This window comes from Somniosus microcephalus, chromosome 17, assembly GCF_052327205.1.
Source record: "Somniosus microcephalus isolate GS21.2 chromosome 17, FLI_Smic_1.0, whole genome shotgun sequence".
NCBI classification, from domain to species: Eukaryota; Metazoa; Chordata; class Chondrichthyes; order Squaliformes; family Somniosidae; genus Somniosus; species Somniosus microcephalus.
This window is the reverse complement of record NC_141003.1, coordinates 23288621-23307381: the sequence shown is the minus strand read 5'-3', so window position 1 is coordinate 23307381 and position 18761 is coordinate 23288621. Positions and strand designations below refer to the sequence as shown.

General features: G+C 48.3%; 1 protein-coding gene across 1 annotated transcript in view; it reads left to right on the top strand.

Annotated features, from left to right (window-relative positions):
- Window positions 1–2940: 2940 nt before the first annotated feature.
- LOC147105573 (uncharacterized) overlaps window positions 2941–18761 on the top strand; it is a 37007-nt gene continuing 21186 nt past the window's right edge. The window contains exons 1-8 of the mRNA XM_086010059.1: window positions 2941–3217; window positions 3755–3933; window positions 4091–4188; window positions 4264–4397; window positions 4482–4671; window positions 4915–5062; window positions 5222–5294; window positions 5918–6028. Of these exons, the coding sequence (XP_085866185.1) occupies window positions 2995–3217; window positions 3755–3933; window positions 4091–4188; window positions 4264–4397; window positions 4482–4671; window positions 4915–5062; window positions 5222–5294; window positions 5918–6028 (1156 nt within the window). The 5' untranslated portion in view covers window positions 2941–2994. The remainder of the gene's footprint in view (window positions 3218–3754; window positions 3934–4090; window positions 4189–4263; window positions 4398–4481; window positions 4672–4914; window positions 5063–5221; window positions 5295–5917; window positions 6029–18761) is intronic.

Below are 18761 nucleotides of genomic sequence, written 5' to 3'. Positions count from 1 at the left end.
TTTCAAGTCAACTACAATTTCCACACTTTTGTACTCTATACCGCTATTTATGAAGCCCAGAATCCCGTAAGCCTTTTTAACTGCTTTCTCAACCTGCCCTTCCACCTTCAACGATTTGTGCACACATACCCCCAGGTCTCTCTGTTCCTGCACCCCCTTCAGGATTGGACCATTTAGTTTATATGTCCTCTCCTCATTCTTTCTACCAAAATCTATCACTTCACAATTTTCCGTGCTAAATTTCATCTGTCACGTGTCCGCCCATTTCACCTGCCTGTCTGTCTTCCTGACTTCTGTCACTCTCCTCCTCACTGTTCACTATACTTCCAAGTTTTGTCTCATCTGCAAATTTTGAAATTGTGCCCTGTACACCCATGTCCAAGTCATTAATATGTATCAAGAAAAGCAGTGGTCCTAGAACCGACCCCTTAGGAACACCACTGTATACCTTCCTCCAGTCCAAAAAACAACCGTTCACCACTACTCTCTGTTTCCTGTCACTCAGCCAATTCCGTATCCATGTCCACTGTCCCTTTAATTCCATGGGCTTCAACTTTGCTGGCAAACATATTATGTGGCACTTTTTCGAACGACTTTTTGAAATCCATGTTCACTACGTCAACTGCATTATCCTCATCAATCCTGCCTGTTACCTCATCAAAAAACTCAAACAAGTTAGTTCAACATGATTTGCCTTTAACAAATCCATGCTGGCTTTCCTTAATTAAACCACACTTTCCAAGCGACTGTTAATTTTGTCCCTGATTACTGTTTCTAAAAGCTTCCCCACTACCGAGGTCAAACTGAATGGGCTGTAGTTGCTGGGTTTATCTTTACACACTTTTTTGAACAAGGGAATAATATTTGCAGTTCTCCAGTCCTCTGGCACCGCCCCCGTATCTAAGGAGGATTGGAAGATTATGGCCAGTATCACCGCGATTTCTTCCCTAAATTCCCGCAGCATCCTAGGATGCATCCCATCCGCTCCTGGTGATTTATCTACTTTAAATACAGCCAGCCTTTCTAATGCCACTTTTTATCAATTTATATCCTATCAAGTATCTCCACTGCCTCCTCCTTTACAATGTCTATGGCAGCATCCTCTTCCTTGGTGAAGACTGATGCATAGTACTCATTTAGTACCTCAACCATACCCTCTGCCTCCATGAATAGGTCTCCTTTTTGGTCGCTAATCATCCCCATCCCTCCTCTTACTACCCTTTTACTATTTATATGCCTATAGAAGACTTTTGGATTACCTTTTATGTTGGCTGCAATTCTATTCTCATACCCTCTCTTTGCCCGTCTTATTTGATTTTTCACTTCTCCTCTGAACTTTCTACATAGAGCCTGATTCTCAGATGCATTTGCAACTTGACATCTGTCATATTCGCTCTTTTTCTGCTTCATCATATTCTCTATCTCTTTCATCATCCAGCGAGCCCTGACTTTAGTTGTCCTGCCTTTCCCCCTCGTTGGAAAGTACCTCAACTGCACCTGAACTATTTCCTCTTTAAAGGCAGCCTATTGTTTATTACAGTTTTGCCTGCCAATCTTTGATTCCAGTTTACCCGGGCCAGATCCGTTCTCATCCCACTGAAATTGCATTTCCCCCTGTTAAACATTTTTACTCTAGATTGCTCCCTGTCCTTTTTCATAGCTAACCAAAACCTTCTGATACTATGATTACTGTTCCCTAAATGTTCACCTATTGAAACTTGCTCCACCTGACCAACCTCATTCCCCAGTCTGGAGTACAGTTATGTTGAAAGACTGAAGAAGCTGGCGTTGTTCTCCTTGGAGCAGAGAAAATTGAGAGGAGATTTGATAGAGGTGTTCAAATCCATGAGGGGTGTGGACAGAGTAGATAGAGAGAAACTGTTCCCATTGGCAGAAGGGTGGAGAACCGGAGGACAGAGATTTAACGTGATTGGCAAAAGAACCAAAGGCCACGTAAGAAAGACTTTTTTACGCAGCGAGCGGTTAAGATTTGGAATGTTCTCCCTGAAAGGGCGGTGGAGGCAGATTCAATCACAGCTTTGAAAAGGGAGTTGGATAAGTATCTGAAGGGAAGAAATGTGCAGGGCTACGGGTAAAGGGCGGGGGAGTGGGACTGGCTGAAGTGCTCTTGCAGAGAGCCGGCACGGGCTCGACGGGCCGAATGGCCTCCTTTCCTGCTGTAACCATTCTATGATTCGATGATTCTATGACCATGCGCTGTAACTTTAAAAAAGGTTAAAAGGAAATTGAACAAATTAAATTAAAGTACTGTTCCTTATGGTGATGCAGCACTCCAGTGCCTGCGGTGCCCACCGGTCTCGGAAGGCCTCGAGCGTGCCGGCAGACACCGCGTGCTCCATCTCCAGGGCCACCCAGGGGTGAACGTGGCCGCGGAAGAGAGGTGGGCCGAATGACCCCCTGGACCGCCTGCTGCCTGGACCAGTTAATGGCCACTTTGGCCAGGCCCAGGAGCAGTCCCACGAGGAGGTCCCTGACCCGCCCGCTCCCCGCCGCACTGGGTGGCCGTAGATCAGGAGAGTGGGACTGAAGTGCAGCCAAAAATCGAGGATCAGCCCCTTCAAATAATGGAAGAGGGACTGCAACCTCTCACACTCCGTATAAACATGGACAATCTGGGTCTATGGGAACGAGACAAGTTCAGCCTTTCTTTATTGATGAACTGAAACAGAATATAAGGAAAGAAACATGTACCGCCTCTTAAAGAACAGACATTGTATTCAACCGATGTAAATTTAATCATACTTTACAACTTCAAATAAAGACACATCTATATTTTGTTAAAAAACACAGTTCCCTCTACTCAAGGAGCAGAAAACACAAGGCCCCAATATCTCCGTGTGCCCCGTGGGAATGCGGGTTCACATGGGGAGCCCGTGGGCCAATGAGACCATTCATTTACTGCGGGTTAAACAGGGGATAAAAAGGGGGAGTCGGGTCTACAGCCTCACTTATCTGGGAGCCTTGCTTGTTAGAATGGAGGGGCTGCGGGTTCTGGGCTTGTTCTTTGTTACAATCTGTTCATCTCAGCCGCCCTCTCTCCTCCTCCCCGCCGATCAATGTTGGCTGTCTCCCAAATTCCGCCAAGACTGCGGGTTTGGGGGAATTGAAGGCAGTGAGTGTGTGCGGAGAGGCTGCTGCTTTGATGCCGGGAGCCGGGATGTGCCGCCGTGTTTCTATTCACTCCACAATCTGCCAGGTGGGTGTATTCTCGGCTCGCCTATATTCTGGGCCAGGGCTTCCCAGGACCAGCCGCAATCCAACTGCACTGGGGATTCCCTGGACAGTATCCTCTCCTCCTGTCCTGAAACATCAGCTGGAGTCTCCAACCTCTCCAGTCCGGGAGCTGGCGGGTTTAGGAACCGTGTTCAGTTCTACAGTTTGAAAGTCTGATCATTGAGATCCTGACCCAGGATCTCTCCTTCCTTCTCTATGCGACTTGGGACTTCTGATGGTTGAATTGCGCCCCAGGATAGGAGGGCAGAGTGAAGATCAGTCCCTGGCTGGCACTGACCGGACAGGGTGTGGATTTGATGCCGGTCTTGTGTAACCAGTCCAGTAGGGATGGAGTTGGTGACCCGTCTCCATTAGATGGAGAATTGGGGTGTGGACGGGGAGAGAAGGAAACTAGAAGCTGGTGCTGCGCTGGGCGGAGTTTCTCCCCCTCCCGGTAACGGTTCCCTTGCCATTCCCCGTGCAGCAACTAACCGCCTTTCATTGACTCTCTCTCTTGCAGTGTGCACCAAGGATGGCCGGGTCCTGATCGCCATCTCCAAGGATTTGACGCTGCCTCCTGTAGACCTGACAACGGTCCATCTGAAGGATGGACACGGAGCGGAGTGCAGTCCGACCGTGGCCTCTGCAGACACTGTGCTCTTTCAGTTCGCAGTCACTGAGTGTGGCACTACTCAGCGGGTAGGTATTGTGGGCTGGGAGCCCCATCAATGGCTGTCAGTCGGGTGGGAAAGAGGGGGTCTAAAGGGCAATGGGGGCCCTTAAAGACACTACATGTGATAAGGCAATGGCAGACTTGCTCAATTTCTCTGTAATGATGGTCTTCTGTCTCTTGTAGCTGGACGGGGTGAACGCCGTCTATGAAACGGATGTGTTGGGTCAGTTTGAGATCTTGGATGGAGCTTTGGGATCGGTGACCCGGGACAGCCCCTTCAGGTGAGACTGGGAGCACATGGAGCGGGTAGAGAAGGTGAGGAGCTGAATTCTCCAGCCGTGTCCGTTCTCTTGCAGGCTCCATGTCCAGTGCAGTTACAAGGGGAGCCAGGAGTCTGAATTGCAGGTGAAGCCCAGAGTTTACAGCCTTTCTCCGCCACTGCCTGCCACTGAGGCCGGGATCCTGGTTCTGGAGCTGAGAATAGCGAGAGGTAGCGAGTGCTGCTGATGGTTAGTGTCCAACTTCAGGCTCTCTCTCCAAATAGTGGCCGTCCTTCATCGTCTTCTCTTTCCAGATGGTGGCTACCGGAGCTGGTACGTGGCCAGTGACTACCCGATCCTGAGTGTGCTCCGGGACCCCGTGTTTGTGGAGGTTCGAGTCCTGAACCGGAACGATCCGTCCCTTGTGCTGGTGCTCAATGACTGCTGGGCGACCCCCACCCCCGAGCCGCATTCGGGGCTCCGATGGGACCTCCTGGTGGGCAGGTAAGGCAGTGAGTGAGGGACCTTGGGGCAGGCTGGTGATTGGGGAGGGGGGCGACATGGACTGGGTGAAGGAACGGCCAATAATCAAACCAATCTGAGCTCCAGGTTGACGTTTGATGACTTGAATGGACTGGTTTCTTTATCTCGTCTAATCTCGGGACTTTGCTTTGATGTGCCGCTGTAACTCTGTAGTTGGGAGTTCCAGGTGCCCTCTCCATATAACCCGCTCTTTCTCTGTTCCAGGTGCCCCTTTACTGGAGACCATTACAAAACCCGCCTCCTCCCGGTAGACGCCGCTTCCCATTCGCCGTTCCCAACTCACCAGAATCGGTTTGTAGTCAGCACTTTCGCTTTCTGGGACCGAGTTTCGGGCCGGGCTCTGAGCGGGGAGGTGAGTTTCCTTCAGTCTTGCTCTCTGGCTCTCTTGGTTGAACTTGTTCCCTGGGTCTTGCTCACAGTGAGGAGGCCCCTGTTGACCCTTTGACTGTAGAAGCATGAATCTCCTGACTGGGAGCTGTGGCACTGACCAGACCGCACTGTCTCTTTCCAGGTTCACTTCCACTGCAGTGCTGAGGTTTGCTTCCCTTCCACCCGAGAGAACTGCACGGCTCCCTGCAGCCCCAGTAAGTAGCTGGGATCTGACTAGAAACTGAAGCATGATGGGGAAGGGTGGGTGTGGGGCATCTGGACACTGGGCTCACTCAGCAAGGGCCCAACAGTGGGCACAGGAGCAGTGTCCTCAATCTGCCCGCTCAACTCTATCCCAGTTAGTCTACAGCAGAATAGCAATCTGGCTCAGGGGCTCTGAGCACATCTTGCACTGGTTCTGAATGGAATCCACCTCTGGCCTTGAACATTGATCCAGCATCCTGCCGTCGCCAGGAGTTCCAGGGTGGAACTGAACCGATATCTGGGGGCGGGGAGACCTGGGCAATGTGTGTATGTCCAGTGTAACCGCTCGTCAAACTAGTGCTTAAAACGGGTCTCTTTCCCCAGGAGACCAGCCTGGCCATTGGACCCGTCAACGACTGCAAACTTTGCTGGGTTGATGCGGGTCCTTCTGAGAATCAGGAGTGAATCGTAGTCTGACAGTGAGGGAACAGTGTTTAACTACAGTCCAATCTCTCCGGTACTCACTGCCCGAGGGTTTTTGCATTGGGCCATCGGATTGTACACCTGATTCAGCGCTTCAGACAGCTGCACATTGAATTGCCCACCTTGAACTCTTGCCTCTTGTCTCCCCCAGAGAGGCGAAGAAGCGCCGATGACCGGGCTGGGTCCTTGGTGACCGCTGATGGAGCCATCATTTTCCTGGAAGATGAGAGATTGGCTGCTGGGATCCACCAGGAAGAGAAAGGTAAAGGAGGCCCCTGCCACTGTTTAGTGATGGAGTAACTGGTGCCCATCTAACCCTCCCTTCTCCCCACAGATGCTGCTGCTGATTCCCCCTCCCGTGTTCTTCCTGGAGCAGCGGTTGGGGTAGCTCTGCTCTCCGTGGCCCTGTTGGTCGGGACTGTTGCCATGTGGAAAATGGACCATCGCCGCAGGGTGGGCTCCGAGTGCAGCTCCATGGAACTGTAGATGTCTGTTGGACAATAAAACCCTGTTATACATGAACCCTGATCTTGTGTTCAGAGAATGGCCTCCTTCTGTGCTGTCACCATTGAGCCCGTGCCTGCTGTTTGCAAGAGCACTTCAGCTAGTCCCACTCCTCGGCCCTTTCCCTGTAGCCCTGCAATTTTTTTTTTATTTGTTGCTTATCCAATTCCCTTTTGAAAGCCACGATTTAATCGGCCTCCTCCAACCTTTCGGACCGTGCATTCCAGTTATTAACCACTCTGAGTAAAAAAACAAAAAAAGGATTTTCCTCATGTCTCTCCTTTGGATCTTTTACAACTAACGTTCAATCTGTGTCCTCTGGCTCTGGCCCGTTCTGCCAATGGCGACAGTTCCCCTCTATCTACTGTCTCGACGCCTCATGCTTTTGAAAACCTCTCCAATCTGCTCTCTGAACCTTCTCTGCTCTAAGAACCCCAGCTTCTCTCGCCATCCATGTAACTGACATCCTCATCCCTGGAATCATTCTTCCATGCACCCTCTCTAGGGCCGTCACATCATTCCCAAAGAGCGCTGCCCAGAATTGGACACAATACTCCAGTTGAGGCCAAACCAGTGTTTTCTAAAAGTTCATTTCCTTGATTTTTGTACTCCATGCCTCTACTTGTAAAGCCCAGTATCCCATATGCTTTTTTAATTGCTTTGTCAACCTGCCCTGCCACCTTCAATGATTTGTGCACACATACTCCCAGGTCTCTCTGTTCATGCAGCCACTTTAGGATTGTACCCTTTAGTTTATATTGCCTGTCCTCGTTCTTCCTACCAAATGTTTCACTTTGCACGTTTGTGTTAAATTTCATCTGTCTGCCCATTCCACCAGCCTGGCTGTCTTGAAGTCTATCACACTCCTTTCCCTGCCCCTGTACTTGCTTAAACTCTGTTACATCACTAACTTTTACCCATTCTGATGAAAGGTCATTGACCTGAAACATTAACTCTGTTTCTCTCCACAGAGGCTGCCTGACCTACCTATTTCCTGCTTTTATTAAACCACTAGTTGGGTTGTTTTGGGCCTCGCTAGACCGGCAGTGGGAAGCTTCCTCCTGGTCTTCAGCAGCTGCTCTGAACAGCCTTCCAGCATCCGTCTGGAATCCAGTTCCAGTATCGATCAAAACTCCAGTCAATTCAATAAAGCAGTAGGGGGAGTATTAGCACATCAATTGAGGGTGGAGGTGTCATGGCCTTTCTTATCCTTACTGATCTGGAACTGTAGGAAGCACTAATCCAGTCACCCCACTCAATGTGGGGTGTGATGCCCACAGTGCGGAGTGGAACTCCTGCACAAGAGGCTTTCCCCAGAATCACTGGTGTCTGAAGGAGCCTTTATTGTGGGGACAACCTCTACAGGAAGTCGGGGATTGAGGGTAGGTCATTATCAGTTGGCTAGTCTAGTTTCAGTTGCTGAGAAACTAGTTTTGACAATACAGGATACTTTGAGTTTGACTTTGGAGAATCCTGAGTTAACAATGATCAGTCGGCAGAGATTTCCCAAAGCCAGGTGGTGCTTGAGCTGCTGCACAGAACTCTGACAGGAGTATTGATGAAAGAAATGCTCTGCTTTTCATTGATCTAGTTTCAAGATGTGACCTGAATTATGGAAAGATGATGGTTACAGAACCAAAGCCACTGTGGCACATGGTTAGTGGTAATGGGGCAGAGGCCCCATGTTTCACCCACTGACAGGTGCCGGTAGATCCATAGTGGGGACTGGGGCTTCTGCAAGACCCACAGCAATGATGCAGATTGAAAAATTTCAATCCAAGCCCCCCAAACTGGGACTGTGGGTAGTGTGTTCTGGGCCATGGATTGTCCAGGATCATGGGTCAGTGGCACATTGGGTTCAATGTAGGGAAAGGTGAAGTATTGCATCTTCAATACATGGAAGGAGTGCACTAAATGTGGTTGAGCAAGAATAATGTTGGTGTCAAATACAAAGTTAGAATGTAATTCAGCTGCCTTGGTCCTTGGTCCCTCTTCATTGAACTCAACATGGCACTTGGAAAATAAAAGCAGGATTGGGCAGAGTCAACACAGATTTGAAGGAAATCATGTTTGACAAATCTGTTGGAGATTTTTGAGGTTGTAACTAGCAGAATAGTTAAGGGGGAACCAGTGGATGTGGTGTATTTGGCTTTTCAGCAGACATTTGATAAGGTGCCACAGTAGGTTATTAAACAAAATTAGAGCTCATGGGATTGGGGGTAATATACTAGCATGGATTGAGGCTTGGTTAATGGACAGAAAACAACAGCAATAAACAGGTCATTTTTGGGATGGCAGGTTGTAACTAGTGGGGTACCGCAAGGATCGGTGCTTGGGCCTCAGCTATTCACAATCTAATCAATGATTTGGATGAGGAACCAAATATAATATATCCAGGTTTGCTGATCTAAAGCTGGGTGAGAACTTGAGGAGGATGCAAGGAGGCTTCAAGGGGATTTAGACAGGCTTAGTGAGTGGGCGAGAGCATGGCAAATGGAATATAATGTAGAGAAATGTGAAGTTAACCAATGGAGCAATTGGGGATATGTTTGTTCAGGGGGACCTGGGTGTCCTTGTACACAAATCAGTTAACGTGCTGGAACTGCAAGCAATTAGGAAAGCAAATGGTATGTTGGCCTTTATTACAAGAGGATTTGAGTATGAGTGAAGATGGCTTACTGCAATTAAATAGGGCCCTGGTGAGACCACACCTGGAGTATTGTGTACAGCTTTGGTCATCTTGCCTAAGGAAGGATGTACTTGCCATAGAGGGAGTGCAATGAACGTTCAGCAGATGGGTTCCTAGGATATGGGTTTGTCATGAGTAGACTGGGAATATATACCCTAGAGTTTAGTAGAATGAGGGGATTGACAGACTAGATGCAAGGAGGATGTTTCTTCTGGCTGGGGAGTCCAAAACCAGGGTCACAGTCTAAAGATAAGGGGTTGGCCATTTTAGGACTGAGGAGGAGAAATGTCTTCACTGAGGGTGGTGAATCTTTGGCATTCTCCACCCCAGTGGGCTGTGGAGGCTGTCGGTCAGTGTATTCAAGACTGAGATCGATGGATTTTTGACTATCAATGGAATCAAGGGATATGGTGATAGTGGAGATGAGGTAGAAGATCAGCCATGATCTTATTGAATGGCAAAGCAGGCTCAAAGGGCCAAATGGCTTGCTCCTGCTCCTATTATGTTCTGTTTTATGAAAGGGAAATAGTGTTTGACAAATGTATATGAATTCTTTGCGTATGTAACGAGCAGGGTGATTTGGATTTCCAAAAGTCATTTGCTAAGGTGCCACGTTAAAGGTTACTGCACAAAATAAGAGCTCAGTGTTGATGGTAATATTAGCATGGATAGAGGATTGGCTAACAGAAAAGAGTTGGGATAAATGGACTTTCAGGAGGCTTTTAATAAGGTCCTGCATAAGATTAGTGTATACAGTTAAGGCACATGGGATTGGGGGCAAGGTATTGACTTGGATAGCAAACTGGTTGGCAGACAGAAAGCAAAGAGTTGGAATAAACGGCTCTTTTTCTGAGTGGCAGGCAGTGACTAGTGGGGTACCGGAGGGATCGGTCCTTGGACCCCAGCTATTCACAATATATATTAATGATCTAGATATATATTAATCTAGACAAGGGAACTAGATGTAATATCTCCAAATTTGCAGATGCCACAAAGCTGGGTGTGTGCTGTGAGGAGGATGCTGAGAAATACCTGGTTGGGTGATTGGGCAAGTGCATGGCAGATGCAATATAACGTGGATAAATGTGAGGTTATCCACTTTGGCAAAAACAAAGGCAGATTATAATCTGAATGGCAATAGATGGGGAAGTGCAACAAGACCTGGGTGTCCTTGTGCACCAGTCGCTGAAGGTAAGCATGCAGGTGCAGCAGGCGGTTAAGAAGGCAAATGGTATGTTGGCCTTCGTAGCAAGAGGGTATGAGTACAGGAACAAGGACGTCTTACTGCAGTTGTACAGGGCCTTGGTGAGACCACACCTTGAGTATTGTGTGCAGCTTTGGTTGCCTTATCTGAGGAAGGATGTTCTTGCCATGCAAGGAGTTCAGCAAAGAGTCACCAGGCTGATACCTGGGATGGCAGGAATGACTTCTGAGGAGAGATTGGGCTTGTACTCGCTGGAGTTTAGAAGAATGAGAGGGGATCTCATTGAAACTTATAAAATTCTGACAGGACTGGACAGACTAGATGCAGGCAGGATGTTCCTGATGGTCAGAGAGACCAGAACCAGGGGTCACAGTCTAAGGATAAGGGGTAGGCCATTTAGGACGGAAATGAGGAGGAATTTCTTCACCCAGAGAGTGGTGAACCTGTGGAATTCTCTACCACAAGGCAGTAGACGCCAATACACTAAATATATTCAAGAAGGAGTTGGATATATTTCTTATGGCTCAAGGGATATGGGGAGAAAGCAGGGACCAGGTACTGAATTTGGATGATCAGCCATGATCGCATTGAGTGGTGGAGCAGGCTCGAGGGGCCGAATGGCCTACTCCTACTCCTATCTTCTGTTTCTATGGGTCATTTGACAATTGGCAAACTGTAACTGGTGGGGTGCCACAGCATCAGTGCTGGGGTCTCAACTATTTACAATCTATATTAATGACTTGGATGAAGGACAGTACTGTCGTCAACTTTGTAATGCTATAAAGATAGGTGGGAAAGCAATTTGAGGATGACAGTCTGCAAAGGGATATAGATAGGTAAGTGAGTGGGCAAAGATTTGGCAGCTGGAGTATAATGTGGGAAACTGAGGTTATCCACTTTAGTAGGAAGAATAGAAAAGTAAAATATTATTTAAATGGAGATAGACTGCATCATGCTGCATTACAGAAGGATCTGGGAGTCCTCGTACATGAAAGTTAGCCAGCAGGTACAGCAAGTAAATAGGAAGGCAAATGGCATGTTGGCCTTTATTTGAAGGGGATGGAGTATACAAGTAGGGAAGTCTTGCTACAACTGTACAGGGCACTGGTGAGACCACACCTAGGGCACTGCATACAGTTTTGGTCAGCTTATTTAAGGAGGGACATGCTTGCAATGGAGGCTGTTCAGAGAAGGTTCACTAGGTTGATTCCTGAGATGAAAGGGTTGCCTTATGAGGAAAGGTTGAGTAGGTTGGGCCTGTATTCATTGGCGTTTAGAAGAATGAGACGTCATCTTATTGAAACATAAGATTCTGAGGGGGCTTGACAGGGTAGATGCTGAGAGGATGTTTCCCCTCGTGGGGAATTCAGAACTAGGGGGCATAGTTTTAGGATAAGGGGTCGCCCATTAAGTCTGATGAGGAGGAATTTCCTGAGTTGTGAATCTTTGTAATTCTGTATCCCAGAGTGCTGTGGAGGCTGAGTCAGTGAATATATTCAAGGTGGAGATACAGATATTTGAGCTACAGGGGAGTCGAGGGTTATGGGAACAGGCAGGAAAATGGAGTTGAGGCCAAGATCAGAGCAGCCATGATCTTGGCGAATGGCGGAGTGGGCTCGAGGGGCCACATGGACGACTCTTGCTCCTAATTCTTATGTAACTCTTGCCCTAAAGCACTGAGGCGCTCCCCTGGTGATTCCATTTCTCACCCAACTGATTTTGACCATGGTTTTGATCACTGCCTTAATCTCTGCTCATAGTTTCTGTGAGGAAAATGCCCCAAGAATTGCAGGACGGGTCATCGCAATGAACTAAATCCACCAGCATTCAGGGAAGTTAAGATGATAATTTTAGTGCAGGCCCGTGTATGCAAAGTATTCCTTGCCAGTAGTGGCCGGCTCAAGCCACCAAGGCTGCACACATAACCTGAGCATTCTGGACTGTAATTCTTCATTAGCTTGAGGTCTTCTGTAGTACCAACATAACTGCTTCAGTGAGGGACACCTGAAGCAGGTGGCTCCGATTGGTTATTGGTGAAATGGAGCAGGACATTTCCAAACGTGAGTTGGTGTTTTCACAGTGGGAGACTTTCAGAAGGGAAATAGAGAGAGTACAGCGCCAACATGTTCCTGTAAAGGTCAAGGGTGGGACCAACAAGCAAAGGGAACCTTGGATGACAAGGGATATACAAAAATGCATTAGAAATAAAAGGGGGGCTTTTGGCAGTTACAAAAGACTAAAGACGGAAGAAGCCCTAGAGGAGTATAAAAAGTGCAGGGGCATAGTTAAAAAAGAAATTAGGAGGGCGAGGAGGGGCCATGACATAACACTGGCGAGCAAAATAAAGGAAAATCCTAAGATGTTTTATAAGTATATTAAGGGCAAGAGGATAACCAGGGAAAGGGTAGGGCCCATTAGGGACCAAAGTGGCAATCTGTGTGTAGAGCCAGATGATGTAGGTGGGGTTATAAATGAATTTTTTGCATCTGTGTTCACTATGGAGAAAGACGATGCAGACATAGAAATCGGGCAAGGGGACTGTGACATACTTGAACATATTAGCATCGAGAGGGAGGAGGTGCAAGCGGTTTTAGCAGGCCAAAAAGTGGATAAATCCCCAGGCCCGGACGAGATGTATCCCAGGCTGCTGTGGGAGGCAAAGCAGGAGATTGCAGGGGCTCTGACACAAATTTTCAGAACCTCTCTGGCCACAGGGGATGTACCAGAGGACTGGAGAACAGCTAATGTAGTACCATTATTCAAGAAGGGTAGCAGGGATAAACCAGCGAATTACAGGCCAGTGAGCCTAACATCTGTGGTAGGGAAATTATTGGAAAAAATTCTGAGGGACAAAATTAGTCTCCACTTGGAGAGGCAAGGATTAATCGGGGATAGTCAGCATGGCTTTGTCAAGGGTAAATCATGTCTGACAAATCTGATTGAATTTTTCGAGGGGGTGACTAGGGGGGTGGATGAGGGAAATGCTGTGGATGTGGTTTACATGGACTTCAGTAAAGCCTTTGACAAAGTCCCGCATAGGAGACTGGTCAAGAAGGTAAGAGCCCATGGGATCCAGGGTGCCTTGGCGCGTTGGATCCTAAACTGGCTGAGTGGCAGGAGGCAGAGGGTAATGGTCGAAGGTTGCTTTTGTGACTGGAAGCCTGTGTCCAGTGGGGTACCTCAGGGATCGGTGCTGGGTCCCTTGTTGTTTGTGATCTACATAAATGATTTGGATGAGAATGTAAAAGGTATGATCAGCAAGTTCGCAGATGACACGAAAATTGGTGGGGTGGTCAATTGCGAGGAGGAAAGCCTCAGGCTACAGGACGATATAAACGGGTTGGTCAGATGGGCGGAAAAGTGGCAAATGGAATTTAACCCTGAAAAGTGCGAGGTGATGCATTTTGGACGGACAAATAAGGCAAGGGAATACACAATGAGTGGTAGGACCCTAGGAAGTACAGAGGGTCAGAGGGACCTTGGTGTACATGTACATAGATCCCTGAAGGCAGCGGAACAGGTAGATAAGGTGGTTAAAAAGGCATATGGGATACTTGCCTTCATTAGCCGAGGCATAGAATATAAGAGCAGGGAGGTTATGATGGAGCTGTACAAAACGCTGGTGAGGCCACAGCTGGAGTACTGTGTGCAGTTCTGGTCGCCTCACTATAGGAAGGATGTGATTGCTTTGGAGAGGGTGCAGAGAAGATTCACCAGGATGTTACCTGGGATGGAGCGCCTCAGCTATGAAGAGAGGCTGGACAGGCTGGGGTTGTTTTCCTTGGAGCAAAGAAGGCTGAGGGGGGACCTGATTGAGGTATACAAAATGATGAGGGGCATAGATAGGGTAGACAAAGAGGAACTTTTCCCCCTTAGTAGGGGGGTCAATAACAAGGGGGCATAGATTCAGGGTAAGGGGCAGGAGATTTAGAGGGGATTTGAGGAGGAACTTTTTCACCCAGAGGGTGGTTGGAATGTGGAACTCAATGCCCAAAAGGGTGGTAGAGGCAGGAACCCTCACAACATTCAAGAAGCATTTGGATGAGCACTTGGAATGCCAATGCATACAAGGCTATGGACCAAATGCTGGAAAATGGGATTAGACTGGACAGGGATGGATGGGCGGTGCAGACACGATGGGCCGAAGGGCCTCTTTCTGTGCTGTAAAACTCTATGACTCTATGACTCTGAGTATGTTTACAGCAGGTGCATGGGTGTATTGTAGTGACATGAACCTGTTACCTGTAGGGGTCCTTTAGAGTAGGTAGAGGGTGGTGTTTATTTCCAGGCAAATCGCCCCTTGTGCTGAGAGCTTCCGTTAGCTAAATCTTTATAATGACACCAGTGAGTCAGTGAGTTTCCTGAAGAGCAAGTGAAGTGAGATTGAAGACAGCTTATCCAGGTACAGGTAATGGTGTAGATGGTGAATGGTCCCAGCAGCAGAGCATTGAAGAATAGACCGAGCCTTCAGCTGAATGTCCATCACTGACCTGTCGAGGCTACACCATCCTCACACTTCACCTGAGATCACAAGTGTGGCTTTATAATCTCGATTCTATCCAATAGACTAGCTCTCCAATATCAAAGGATGTTAACGTGTCAGCTATCTGAGGAGTCTGATAGTAAACTAGTTGTCCCAATTTATTAAGATGAAATTACTAATCCCAACTGGAAATTGATAATCAAACTGGATTCTGCTGAATTACTGTGCTGTAGTCGAATGGCTTTGCTCTCTGGATTTAATTAAGTGCTGCTTATGTAATTAATAAACAATTCCTCAGTTGTGTGGTTTCTTGTGCAAGAGTAAATCCAGTCAGTCAGTGTATCGTAATGAGGGGGTGGCAGTGGAAATACTCAATTAATCTAAGCCAGTTAATGTGGGACAGTTTGGCAAACCAAATAACCATCGTTCTTCCCCCCCCCCCCCGCCCCCCAGGCACTGCCTGTAGTGGGGGACGGGGGTGAAAGTTGATTAGGATCTGTCTATCCTTGATTAATATTCTGATCAAGCTACCAATCCCTTTGTTGTCTGCTTCCCCCTACATATTGCTGTTTCAAGTGCCTGGATAGCTTGTCAAGGTGCTGTGTTGTAAACAGTATGCCCCTTAAATGCAACTAATGATCCCCTGGAGTAAGAAAGCACAGCAAACTATCTCTGTCCTTTAATAGTACCACTCTCAGCAGGACCCCAGCCAGCAGGAATTCTCCAGTATTGTTACTGGGCCAATCATAGTAACTCTGGATTGCAGGGCCCAGGCTGGCTACTCTGATGATTGGCTGACCTACTGACCGATCAAAGTCTCTCCAGGTATAACGCTCACAGCAGGAGTGTGATGGAACACTCGCCTGGGTTGATAAAGCTGCAGCTAAAAACCATTATCCAGTTCCACACCATCCAGCACAGGTCGGTTTGCTTCACAGCCACTGGGTTTAATCTTCAGCCCTCCATTACCAATGCACTGTGGCTGCAGTATCCATGGCCCATACAATGCACTGCAGCAACTCGCCAATGTTACTTCAACAGCACCTCCCTCCACTGCTACCTCCATCATTGGAAAGGACAAGAGCAGCAATGGTGTGGGAACACCATCACCTCCGTGTTCCACGCCATGTCACACACCACCCCGCCTAAACTATATAGAACAGTTCCTTCATTGTCCCTGGGTCAAAGTCTTGGAATTATCTGCTGAGCTTCAATACGGCAGCACCATCACCACAAGGACTGCAGTGGGTCAAGGAGAAGGCCCATCACCACCACCGTCTCAAGGCAACGAGGGATGGACAATAAATGTAACTGCTTCATCAATCAATGCTGAGACCACAGCAATCTCCAGAGAAGGGCAGGATACGCTGGAGCAGCCACTATCTGGGCCGTACTACACTGAGCCACTCCACAGGTACCGATCGCTAAGAAGGACATATGGTTCCAGATAGATTTGTAAAAACTCAAATGATCTAACAGCAGCTGACATCCGCCCCATTCATATGAACATAAGAAATAAGAGCAGGAGTAGGCCACACAGCCCCTCGAGCCTGCTCCGCCATTCAATAAGATCACAGCTGATCATCGACCTCAACTCCACTTTCCCACCCGATCTCCATATCCCTTGCTTCCCCATGGGTCCAAAATCTGAATACACTCAAAGACTCAGCATGTACAGCCCTCTGGGGCAGAGAATTCCAAAGATTCACAACCCTCTGAGTGAAGAAATTCCTCCTCATCTCAGTTTAAAATGGCCTACCTCTTATCCTGCGACTATGCCCCCTAGTTCTAGACACTCCAGCCAGGGGAACCAACCTCTCAGCATTTACCCTGTCCATCCCTGTCAGAATCTTGTATGTTTCAATGAGATCACCTCTCATTCTTCTAAACTCCAGAGAGTATCGGCCCATTCTACACAATCTCTCCTCATAGGACAGCCCTCTCATCCCAGGAATCAATCTAGTGAAACTTTGTTGCCTCCAAGGCAAGTATATCCTTCCTTAGATATGGTGTGGAGATGCCGGAGTTGGACTGGGGTGGACAAATGTAAGAAATCACACAACACCGGGTTATAGTCCAACAGCTTTATTTGAAATCACAAGCTTTCGGAGCGCTGCTCCTTCTTCAGGTGAAGTGGAGAAATGCATAAAGACACAGCTTATATCGTCAGAGAATCATGTCAGATGTTTACAGGTAACCTTTCCAACTGCCATTTATCACACCTCGGCAGAGAGATAATCACAGCAGTCAAAGGTGTGAATGGTGTCCAAACAGGTCAGTCAGGGAAACATTACATCAAAGAACAATGAGGTGGGGTCACAAGGGGTCAAATATTGCAGATGCTGGGGTCTGTATGAAAAACAAAAAAACAGACAAAAAACATTTTTTTTGGCTGGAAATCACAGCAGGTCCGGCCGCATCTGTGTAGAGAGAACAAGCCAATGTCGACTCGAGTCTGGATGACCCTACATCAGGTGGGGTTACATGTAGCGTGACATGAACCCAAGATCTCGGTTAAGGCCGTCCTCATGGGTGCAGAACTTGGCTATCAGTTTCTGCTCGACGATTTTGCGTTGTCGTGTGTCTCGAAGGCCACCTTGGAGAATGCTTACCCGAAGATCGGAGGCTGAATGTCCTTGACTGCTGAAGTGTTCCCCGACTGGAAGGGAACACTCCTGCCTGGTGATTGTTGCGCGGTGTCCGTTCATCCGTTGTCGCAGTGTCTGCATGGTCTCGCCGATGTACCATGCTCCGGGGCATCCTTTCCTGCAACGTATGAGGTAGACAACGTTGGCCGAGTCACATGAGTATGTACCATGTACCTGGTGGGTGGTGTCCTCACGTGTGATGATGGTATCTGTGTTGATGATCTGGCATGTCTTGCAGAGGTTGCTGTGGCAGGGTTGTGTGGTGTCGTGGTCGCTGTTCTCCTGGAAGCTGGGTAATTTGCTGTGAACGATGGTCTGTTTGAGGTTAGGCGGCTGTTTGAAAGCGAGTAGTGGAGGCGCGGGGATGGCCTTAGTGAGGTGTTCGTCATCATCGATGACATGTTGAAGGCTGCGAAGAACATGGCGTAGTTTCTCCGCTCCGGGGAAGTACTGGACGACGAAGGGTACTCTGTTGGTTGTGTCCCGTGTTTGTCTTCTGAGGAGGTCTATGTGATTTTTCGCTGTGGCCCGTCGGAACTGTCGATCGACGAGTCGAGCGTCATATCCCGTTCTTACAAGGGCGTCTTTCAGTGTCTGTAGGTGTCCATCGCGTTCCTCCTCGTCTGAGCAGATCCTGTGTATTCGCAGGGCTTGTCCATGGGGGATGGCTTCTTTAACGTGGTTAGGGTGGAAGCTGGAGAAGTGAAGCATCGTGAGGTTGTCCGTGGGCTTGCGGTAGAGTGAAGTGCTGAGGTGTCCGTCTTTGATGGAGATTCGTGTGTCCAGGAATGAGACTGATTCTGAGGAGTAGTCCATGGTGAGTTTGATGGTGGGATGGAACTTGTTGATGTTATCGTGTAGTCTTTTCAGTGATTCTTCGCCGTGGGTCCATAGGAAGAAAATGTCGTCGATGTATCTGGTGTATAGCGTTGGTTGGAGATCCTGTGCAGCGAAGAAGTCTTGCTCGAACTTGTGCATGAAGATGTTTGCGTATTGGGGTGCGAATTTGGTCCCCATGGCTGTTCCGTGTGTTTGGGTAAAGAACTGGTTGTCGAAGGTGAAGACATTGTGGTCAAGGATGAAGCGGATGAGTTGTAGGATGGCGTCTGGAGATTGGCTGTTGTTGGTGTTGAGTACTGAGGCTGTCGCAGCGATGCCGTCATCATGGGGGATACTGGTGTAGAGTGCCGAGACGTCCATCGTGGTGAGGAGTGTTCCTGATTCAACTGGTCCATGGGTGCTGAGCTTCTGTAAGAAGTCTGTAGTGTCGCGACAGAAGCTGGGGGTTCCCTGTACGATGGGTTTCAGGATGCCCTCGACATATCCAGAGAGGTTCTCACACAGCGTTCCGTTGCCTGATGCGATAGGACGTCCAGGTGTGTTGGCTTTGTGTATCTTTGGGAGGCAGTAGAAGTCACCCACGCGGGGAGTACGTGGGATGAGAGCATGTAGGATGCTTTGAAGGTC